The 10921-nt window shown below is 43.0% G+C and overlaps 2 protein-coding genes across 2 annotated transcripts in view; one reads left to right on the plus strand and one right to left on the minus strand.

Moving 5' to 3' along the window:
* The window catches only part of CARS2 (cysteinyl-tRNA synthetase 2, mitochondrial (putative)), a 41924-nt gene extending 39313 nt beyond the window's left edge, over window positions 1-2611 (plus strand). The window contains exon 15 of the mRNA XM_009892156.1: window positions 2534-2611. Coding sequence (XP_009890458.1) covers window positions 2534-2611 — 78 coding nt within the window. The remainder of the gene's footprint in view (window positions 1-2533) is intronic.
* A 3016-nt stretch (window positions 2612-5627) lies between these two features.
* CARKD (carbohydrate kinase domain containing) overlaps window positions 5628-10921 on the minus strand; it is a 46959-nt gene continuing 41665 nt past the window's right edge. The window contains exons 9-10 of the mRNA XM_009892137.1: window positions 8749-8869; window positions 5628-6117 (exon numbers count right to left, since the gene is read on the minus strand). Coding sequence (XP_009890439.1) covers window positions 5967-6117; window positions 8749-8869 — 272 coding nt within the window. The 3' untranslated portion in view covers window positions 5628-5966. The remainder of the gene's footprint in view (window positions 6118-8748; window positions 8870-10921) is intronic.

Consider the following 10921-nt stretch of genomic DNA (forward strand, 5'->3'; position numbering starts at 1 on the left):
CCTCAGGAGAAGGCCTCTTCTGTCTTCAGCAGTTCCATTCCCAACTGTTCCTGAGCCATAACTAGTTTGCCTGATTCCTGTACCACTCTTCTCTCCACCCTGCTTTCTACTTTTAGCCTGTACCTAATCTTTTCCATTACCCCAATGGTGTCTTCTGCTCAAGAGAAATCCCTTCACTGGCTTACTGTCATCTGCTGGTTTCAAAGCGTTATATTACTTCTTTAACGGGTGCCGCTTCTTCCAGTTCCTCTTGCTTCACTGGCCTTCTCACCTTGTTGGGTCAGTGTTGCGCCTCACATGCAGAATAATCCTCCACTTCCTCTCCAGCATCTTCCTCCCTCCCTCCAGTTCACACATTTTTCCCCTGCTCGGGAACTGCGCCTTGCATAGTCTCTTTGCGCCATTTTACCAACGGGAGGATATAAAGCACAATGACATTAGGGAGTGACGGCATACATCCTCTTTAATTGCCGAACCTGAGAGCTGTCATTTGTCAACACACCTATTAAAACCAAATACGAAGTATGGTCGGCTGTCTCATGATCTCAGATGCAAACGAGGGTGCTGATACAAACTGGGGTGAGGGCCAAAGCGCAGCGGCAGTGAGCTACAGCTGTGAAAGCAAAGGAAGACTGTGGGAAGTTGGAACATCTGCTTCCGTAACTTGTTTGTACATAGCTAAATCCTCGCTCCACTTATCTGTCAAGAAAGTCTGCAAATCCAAACAACTGCGCAGAGAACAACTTCTTGGAGAAGAAGACTCCCTTTTGATCTCTTTGGCAAAACAGATGCAGCCCCACCTCCACCCTTTTGAAGATTTGTTTTTAAAGAGATTTACGGGCATTTTATAACCTCCTAGAAATCGGCCTTAGCCAGGATTCAGCCCATTCCATTTATTTCTTTTTTTTTTTTTTTTTTTTAATAACCTGAAGCTCAGCATAATCTGTCTCCTGCTTGTCCCAGAATAGTTTGCTTCTGAAGATGAAGCACACATATGCCCATGTGAGCACGGGCAGCACGCATCCAAAGCTGAACTCTTGCTTTTTTTTTTGCTGATGCTTTGGAAGTTTCTGAAGGTGTGCTATGAAGGTTGCCCGTATCTTGCCTTTGCAAATCCCAGAAGAGTCCTGCAATCCGAGCGACGCAGCTCTGCAGTCCCTCACACAGGCTCACCGCAGCACGTGTGCGACAAGACGTGGCCCTACCCAAAGCGGGGCTCTCGTCCCCCTCGCGTCTGCTCGGCTGGGCTGGTTGGCCGCCCTGGGTTGGCTGGTGCCAAAAATGGCACGGTGACACAGCGCCTAGCAGCTGGCTCCTGCATACCTAATAAGTGCTTGAAGAAGTCATTTGAATTTCTCTTGTCTACCCAGCCTCCCACTTCCATGAAACTTTTACGAGCCCCACGATACGCACGCGGTAATACGTCCGTTAACGCGCTCTCCCTCTTTCAGGTGCGGCTGAAGTCAGCCAGCAGCTTCTCAAGGCCACGTGCAGGAGGAAAAGCAGCAGAGCAGATGAAGCAGATGAGCCTCATCTCCACCCAGTGCAGCTGAGGAAGCCCTGGTCTGGGGCTGGGCAAGGAGGGGTTGGCCACTCTAGAGCGCGAGCGGCAGCTTAGGGAATGCTAGCAACTTGATTCCCTTAAAAATCAGCTTTGAAGAAAGGCTAATTTCTCCCTCAGCTTCTAAGTTTGTGGTTTCTGTACACCGGTTTCTTCTCTCCTGCTGCTCAGTGCGGATGATGTTGTTTGCCTGAAGTTACCGAACTTGCAACAAACTGATTAAAATATCCACCGGTCTTTCCATGTCAGGATAGTGTGCTGGAAGTGCATGCTAATCTGTGCTATTAAGTGAAATGTAGTAATTAGCTATTTATGCATCAAAACCAGTTTTCGCTTTAAGGTAAAGACAATTCCACATTGTATTCCAGCCTCTCTCATGAGTCAGAGCTCATGGAACATTGTCATGTTTCAATATTCAGAGTAACTTTTGGGTTATTTGCAACAATTGCAGTCAAACAGCTAGATCTTAACAGTCAGAAAGGCTCAGTTTGACTGTAATATTCGCTTTCAAAAATATGACAGTATTGCATTACTGGTACTTATGGCAATGAGCTACTATTCTAAAATGCAGAAGATCAGGTATGTTAGGCAATATATTCTCATGTATTGGCCGTAAGAAGAGCTGCTCTCCATGTACATGAGCCATTTAAACACGAAAATGTGATTGCCTGCCTGAGTTTAATAGAAGTTACTCATATGAGAGAGACTACACACTGCTGCGGCATCCCACACTAAAGAATTTACATTTCTATCGTGGTGGATTATTTTTCTTTTCCTTTTTCACTGGGAAGAATTGTCTGTGTTATACAGCTTCTGAGCAGCAGTAACAATGGCATTCCTATGAGATGGTAACTGGATGAATAGCTTTGCTGTAAGGTCAAAACCTGTGCCTCCAAATACCTACAGATGGATATGAATGGTACTCGCGTGGTCCAGACAGCTGGGACTGACCATTTTTGCTTCTTCTTACAGGACAGAGCTGCTGTTTCAACCTGGGAAATGGTGGAAGGAGGGCAAGCAGAGCAGCAGCAGACTGAGAAAAAAAGCTGATCCTTCACCCTTGGACTTTTTTTTTTTTATTTCAGCTGCTTTGGCAACAGTTGTAAATACTAATACTTTTCCAATAAAATCTTTGGAACAGAAAGGCCAACAAAGATATAATACAATCTGAGCAAGAGTGCTGCCACTGCTACTAGGTAAATAAATCCAGGACTCGCAGCAGCTCTGGATGGGGCACAGGTGGTGGAAGCATCCAAAACACGGGGCAGCAGCCGTGTTGCGTGACACAGGTCTCGGTGCATTCTACTGCGGGGAATGCCCCAGCCCCAGCCGCTACGGGATCTGCACTCGCAGCCTGTTTTGCTGAGATGGCACTGAGAATTAAAACATAACGAAGACAGAGGCACGAACTTAGGGCTGTCTTTGAGCGTGAAAAGTTTTATGCCCGCTGGCTTCAACAATTCTGGTTTTCTCAGGCACAGAAGGAGGTGACGCTTTTAGCCTTGAAGTGTTTCCTTATTGCAGCGTTGCTGGTTTGGTCCTGAGCAATCTTTAACCGTAATATGATGGTATCCAGTTACCTGTAAGGCTGGGTATCTTTCCAGTTTGCTTTTGCACAGAATACACGGAGACATTTCCCTCATGCTGGGAATACAGCACGCTCAGGCTCTCTCCATCAGAATTGGGAAGATAAAATTTAGTATCTTTAAGTTATTACTTTGCAGGGGATTAATAAGTGAACAGGTAAGTTTCCTGCACAAATTTCAGGATCAGTATTAAGTGTCACGATGGAGGCGTGCCTTACACGTGAGGTGACCCATGTTCTAGTGGCTGAGTTTACATGGGGCTTGTACTACTTACCCACTGGCATACTTCCTTTAAATCAACGTATGACAAGATGACAAAAATAAGATCGTGGATTCATATATGAAGAATTTCATTTGAAAATACAATTCACACAAGTAATCTGTTCAAAAGGCCAAAGGCTTTCTTTTCTATTGCAAAGCACAGAATAAAACGTGCAGCTGTTTTTCTGCTCCCTTTCTGGTTATCAGTACTCCTAGAGAAGATGGGGTGGTGGTATCTTCATTAGCACTTTGACAGATGCTTATTTGCCACTATTGGTATTTTAGATTTGCTAGTGGCTGTGTTGCTCTAGTAAACTAGAATGAGTGGCAAACAGTCAGCGCAGCTTTGGCACACACCAAATAAAGTACACACAATTCATTTGCTATTATTTTTATTTCCTACCAAAAGAAACTGCTACATTTCCAGAATGTTTAAAAATTGTAACAATTTGTATACATTAGTGAGTAACAGAGTTACAGCGTCTGTGTAGCTTTAAAACCAACAGGGCAGGTTGAAACCTGTACTGAGCTCTGGTAATCGATTGACTTCGCCTACAAATGCCATTTAGATTATAATACCACTGATGTTCTAAATACAAAAAAAAAAAAATAAATGCTCATTTTAAAGGAAATCCAGTAGCTGTTCTAAAATCAGTTTTAATTCTGATTTTATTTAAAAGGAGTTGGGCATCTCAAATAGTTTTGGGGGGAAAAACAGTAGTAGCGTAGTTCCCCCCAAATTGTACAAAACTGCTTAAATTGAACACCAAAAACCCATCTCCTATGAGTAGATGTTGCTCTAATCTAAAAAGTCTATGAACCCTCGTAGACCAACATGAGCAAACATTTAAAAAACCTATTTTAAAGATAGGTAACTGGTTTAAAAAGAAAAACACAAATGCATCAGGGTGAGGTAGTAGTCACAGTGCATCCAGAAATACCGACTATAAGGGCAGAAGGGAAATAGTCGGAGCAGCCTTTCTGATTCCAGGTGCTTTCTGTGGGCAGCTATTGCAAGGTAGGAGAACGCAATCTGACCAGTGTGCATGACACTGTCTTCCAATCTAGAGCTAGATCACGGGAAAAAGAGTGGCTGTAATGAATATATAACATCTATTGCAATAACTAGACACATTATATGCTTGTTCCTGCGCTTTAATGACTATATACACTTGGAGCTAGATTGTGGGTTTAAGGGCAGCACCTGCTTCCAGAGCTTACGGGAAGTTTTGTAAATGTACTCTGCGTGAACTTGCCTCTCTCTCCATATTGCTTCAATCCCTACAAGCTTTGACCGAATTTCCAAAAATTTAAGAAATGATACTGTGCAAAAATCCCACGCAACTTCCCCTTTATACCCAACGCTCGTCTGCTCTGCCAACGAGCCGGACAGATGCGGCCCTGACAGCAGAGGTCCTGTCTGTCTTGAAAAGGACAGAGCAAACAGCCCCTACACCCAGCTGCGGCACTCGCAGCTCCGACACCCACCACCACTTTTCTATTCCTGCCTTTGACTTGCGGCGTACGGCTGCCTGCACAGCGCTGAGAGGGGACAGACAGGTGCTGCTGTCTGCCTTCTGGTTTTTCGTTTGTTTGCCTTCAATTCACATTCCTGCCGGTTAATAGAGAGCCACCTATGTATCTGTACGCTGATCTTCTCACAGCTCTAACCCAGCAGGCAATTTCAGTTTTAAAAGCACCTCACTCCTCCATGATCACTGAGAGTCTGACCAGTTCAGTCAGGTACCACTGAGTTTGTTACCCTGCCTTGTACCTCTCCAAATGATAATTTCACAAAGTTCATCCTACCGAGTTCTAGATGAGTCAAGGTCAGCTAAAGGAATAGAAAATAATAATTATTTTTTTTAAAGGTAAAAGCAGAATTATTGTTTAATGCTAAGATACCTACAGTATATCCTTATTCTGCAATGGGGGAGCCTTTTCCAAAAAAACCAAGGTGTTGCAGGAAGGGGTGTACTGTCGAAATGAACACTGCCTCTGGGACTGGGAATGGGAAAAGGCAACTAATTACATTCAAAATCTACAGCAACTCTCATGCATTCCCTTTCCAAAGAGGCTTACTTTTTGCTTCTCAATATACTAGCATGGCAAAAAATGAAATGCAATAGCTAATTCTAGACAGAGGGTCTAAGAATGAAAACATGACAACCTTGGTGCAATCCAAGGAATTCAGTTGAGCTGGTGGAAGAATTTTATCTAAGTATCAAGTGCATTTTTTTTTTTTTTGCTGTTCACACTTTAGTTATTGCTCAATAACTATCAAAAAGAACAGAGGAATATTTTCAGTTTAGTTTTATTATATTATAACAGATCTGCAACTACAGCTTATTTCAGCCAAAACATTTTCATATTCCAAACTCTTAAAAAATATCTACATTAATCATATTTTTCTATTCTTAAAAATAAAAAAAATCTACCTAGCATACCAATGCTGCTACAGCACTTGAAAGGGTGCATTACTTATGTAAATTCTACGGTAAATGTAATTACTCTTGCAGTCATTGTTCTTCCTTTTCTTCTTCTCTGCTGCTTTGACTTCAGGTTTCAAAAAGTTTGTTAAAAGCTGTTCCAACTTCTGAAACCATGTCAGAGGCAGTCATTGAACGTCCGAATTTTTGAAAGGCTTGGTGGTTGGACTGCCGCGTAAGAGAGCAAGCTCCAAATGCAGCCACTAGAAAGGGATTTTGACTAAAAGAAAGAAAAAAAAAACACAAACAAAACCAAACAACATTATAAACAAAACCTGAACAGTCTTGTGTAATTCAAAAGGTGGTGGAGGTAATCTTTGTACCCACAGATGTTTGTCCGCATTGTTGGGAAGGCCTCTTAAGCAAACACCTGTGTTTCTCAGACTCTTGCAGAGCACCTTTGGCTGAATGTTTTTCGTTAACAAATACTTCCCTTCCCGTGGCACAGCGTGTGACTGAGTGAGAAACACCACCGGGGCTGAAGCGTGCAAAAGGAAAACATGCTTAAGAAGTGGGTAAGAAGGTGTTCCATGTCTAGTTTTATGGATGTGAGACTTCATCGGTCATGTGGAAGACCACAGTCTCACCTGGCAGCCTTTTTACTCCCCTTCCTCCCCACTCGCTGGGTAACTCAGTTTAGTTTTGTATGGCAGGGGGTGAGGGAAGGACGTGGGGATGCGGAGAAGAGACAATTTTTAACAGGGCCATAGTCACTGCTCTGGGGCCTTCATTAGATCAGCTTAACAGGGGTACAGTGGGATCTGTAGACCACAACAGAAATTAAGGCACACATCTCTTCATGCCTCCTACACGTTTACGGACTGCCTAAGAGTGTACTCAGCCTCAGTCCTCAAGTGCTGAACATCCCCTGGAGAAGGCAGCACAGACCTGCCATCTCCAGAGCACCTTCTCACAGCCTGGGCCACGGGAGCCACTTCTGCTGCCTTTACAGCACCAGAGCAGAGGAAAACAACCACAGAATAATTTAGCAGCCAGCCCTGGGCTCCAGTTGCTGGCTGGTTAAAAACCTGACAAAGCTCAGCCGTGGCTGGGACGTAGCTGCCCATAGATCTCTAAGGACCTGCTGACTCCTGTGCCAAGTAAAAGTTTTGTGAAGGATCACGATACAAAGCACAGCCAAAGCAGAAAGTGAGTTCATGATTAGGTGGTACCAGGGCAATTTCGAATACCTTTTCCTTGAAAACAGCAACTTCATGCACTCATCGAGGTGCGGGGGTGAGTATTTAAGCTACCGTGAGAGTCAATCCTGGATTCCCAAATCCTGCCCTGAAACGAGAGCTGTGCAGCACAGGCTTCTGGGGTCAAGATGACTAAAGCATCTATTTTCTAAGGTACCAGTTTGATACACACCATACCCCAAAGATATCACCTTAGCATCCTGTCTACTTAACAGGAGAATCCTACCTACTATACCATTAGCACCATGAAAGCCAGTGCAATCTTAATGTTTCAAAATCCTGCTCTGCACAGACCCGTTTTGAAAAAAGAGAGCCCCGGCACAAGTGTGGAAGGACTGGCTGGACTGCCTGAAGTGCAGCCTACGAGCTGATGCCCTCAGTCACTGAACCCAAAGAGCTCCTCCTTTCCTGAAACACAGGAGATAAACAGGACTGGTACAGCAGGTGTTTGAGAAGGTTCACTTTAACACCACCACAGGAGAGACCATCTATTGCTGATGGCAATTATAGTCTCCCACTTTTCCTTCATCTGTAAAATAAAGGAGTTTCTGAGTGAGCTGTTTGGAAAAGCCACAGGAGCCCAAGTCAGGAGGAGCCTGGAGAACACATGCTGCATTTGCTAATCTCTCCAACAATTTAATACTGATGTGTTGTACACCACACAAAAATGAAGCCATTCTTTAATGAGGCAAACCAAAATTCCTCCTTTAGTGGCAGCTGCAACTTCAGATACACAAACAACCTTGGTTTCATTTTTCATTCTGGCTATGATAAGATTTCAGAATTTTAAAGCCTGATTCAACTGGTCCCTCATTCCTCCTGGGGGACCTAGTGCAGTGCTCTCACAGTAATGCAAGCACAGACCAGTTAACTCCCATGGACATCTAACTGTGTGCATCTGCATGTAGCAGCCAAAAGACCACAAAACATCTCCCCTCCTAAAGCTTTGATAGCTCTTTACTTATTGGGAAGAGGGACTGCTATTCCCTAACTGCTTGTGTCAGGGCCCCTTTCAACTTTATTTAAAGCAGCTACTTTCACAGAAAGACTACGTGACTATATAGATCAACTAGTCGGACAAGAATGGACATGAGTTAACAAAAAAGTCACCAGTCAGTTGCAGCTGCATGGCTGCTTTATGTGCGACCAAACTGGACTGGCATTTGGCCTTTAAATGGTTTTGAAATTGTATTTTATTTGCAAGTTTCAACTTACCTGCCCCACTGAATTACTTAGGTACAATGCAAGAGGATTCCCCAAATTACAAAACCAAAGCTACATAACATGTTTCTTGAATTATCAAGATGTTACTGCCGGTGACTACCCCTTATTTATTCTTCCTACTTTCTGCCTGCATTCAATTGCTTTGAAAACACATACCTTATACATAAATGTCCTTGGGAATCGATCCAGGTTCACACTCTTGTGCCTCAAACTTGGGAGATGTCAGATTACCGGAGAGTTTGTCATATTACAATTGTAACTATTATGTAGACTGACCTAGAACACCCTTACATTTTTTAAAAGTACATGGATACCTTAGTCCCAATGACTCCAATTTCATTTGGAAATTTCTATAGCAGGTCTACGACAGTTGCCATAGGAGAACACAGACGCACAAGAATTAGGAAGCTATTAATTAATGTTCATACCCATTTGTTTTTTCTGCTCCAGCAAGAAATGCCCAGTGCGCTAAGACTCCAAGAGAACCAGAAAGGAGGTCCCCCTGTCCACCACATCTCCGGCTGCTTCCTTCGTGACTGCATACAAGTACTATGAACAGACAAACCAAAAACAAAGTCATGTGCGTTTCTTCTTCTATTTGCAATGATGTCATTGTAGCTGTGAGGGTTAACCTCTGAGACACACAGAGACAAGGCAAGAGATTAATCACAGGCAGCAGCGTGTGCTGAAATACGCTATTCTTAAACAAAAAATAATAATGCATTAACGTGTAAAAAATACTTTTCTAATTACTTTTCAATCCTTTACAAATAACATCACACAACGTACACACTTTCTCCACTCAGCCCGTACAGAGGATTTGGTCACTAATGAGTTCAGTGATTCACGTGAACGGATGCTGCCACGATGAGCGATCACCCCAAATTAAACCGGGTCCCTCCACACAGCCATTGCACAAACGCAGCCCTCCAGAGTCTCTGACCTTCAGAGTTTACAAATGTAAACCAAGGTGTTTTACAGACAGCAAATACAAAATAAAACTAAAAACTCATGTCTTCTGCCATGCCCATCAGAAAGCTATTTTACTGAAAACAGCTTTTTCCTTAGGCTTTGCAAAAACCACAGGCAAAGAAATCTCTCTACCAGTCAACGGCGTCCTCAGCATCTGTGTATGTTTCTGTCAGCAGGTCACTGCTCTGTCAGAATATCAGATGTTACATTTCTATTTTAAATATACAAAGGACCTTGGTCAAACTGATCTCTTTGTGGAGCTCTAAACTATGAAGAACACGCAAATGGTTTCACTAAATTTAACTCCTTTCTTCTCCACTCTCATCAAGCCCAAGCAGGACGCCTGAAGGATACATAAGGCACACAAAAAGAAAACAGCATCAATTCTGTTCCCCTTCTCCAAATTCTCTTGTAGGAAAACTATCCTTAGTTTTCCTTCTCACTAGGCTCTGAAAAAAAAAACAACCAAACACAAAACCAGGAAAAATTTATTTTCCTCTCCTAGAACGGAAAAGCTGGCAGAATCATTGGTGGCCAAGTAATGATCCTTAGCATCTCCAGTCAGCTCCTGCAGAGCTACTCAGGTTCAGGAGTATACACACAATCGTTTGTGAGCTCCTGAGCGTGCCAAATACACCAGCAAAATATAAAGCAAGACATCGTTTGGACAATAGCTCTTACCTCAATTTTCTCAAGTCACCTGGGCTGGGTTTCTCCAAGGTGTATGAACAGAGCAGCTCAGGTGTTTTAGAGGGAGTACTATTCATATTTTTAAAAGGAATTTTTCTCTTACAAAATAATGGAAAAAATCTGCACAAAATTGAAGGACTTGCAGGTAAACCTTCTTAAATAGCAAGAGATAAAAAAAATACTTAACACAAATAAACCCTTTCCAGTTCATTAGCATAGTTCATTTCTGCTTTTTGTTACTCAGTGCAGCAAAGAATTGCACTTCACTTCCATTTCCCACTGATTCTTCCAGCAGTAATTGCTGGGCTCATGAGGCCAGGCAGTAGTGCATTTTTCCTGCCACTGAGAGGGCAAAGATTCATTAGTCACCACGAACACAGCAGACACCGCTGCAGCATTGCCAGCAGTTAATTTTCCCAATCACTCCTCTACCCTTCCCCCCTCTCCCACAAATTAAGATTCTGGATGTGTTTCTCAGTGAGCAGTAGTTAATGTCACATTTCACAAGTGCAATGCTCTTCTGAGTTAGCTATTTGAAGAAGGTATGCCCTTTAAGGTGGCGTGGTTTATTTAAAAAAAATAATAAAACACAGTGCTTTGGAGAAATTACCTCTAATTCTGCTACTTTGAAGATGGTATCTCACAGGATTTTCACTTTGAGGGCTTGAACTCCTGGCAGGAGGCAGGATGGAAATCCTCTGTTCAAAAGCTTTGGGGCCTTCTGACTGACAGCTGAGCACAAGCCCCTGCTTATTAGCTGTATGTCACCATCTGCCACTATTCTGTAGCCCCACAACCTTCCAGTCAGTTTTCAGCTGTACAGGAAAGCTCTCCTCAAACTAGGCCAATTATAATACCCCGCTACAAAAAAAAAAAAAAAAAAAAAAGGGGGCTTTTGTTTTTGACTTTTTAAAAAAAAAATCTCAAATATGGGCAAAC

Source organism: Charadrius vociferus, unplaced genomic scaffold, assembly GCF_000708025.1.
Source record: "Charadrius vociferus isolate BGI_N301 unplaced genomic scaffold, ASM70802v2 scaffold218, whole genome shotgun sequence".
Taxonomy (NCBI): domain Eukaryota; kingdom Metazoa; phylum Chordata; class Aves; order Charadriiformes; family Charadriidae; genus Charadrius; species Charadrius vociferus.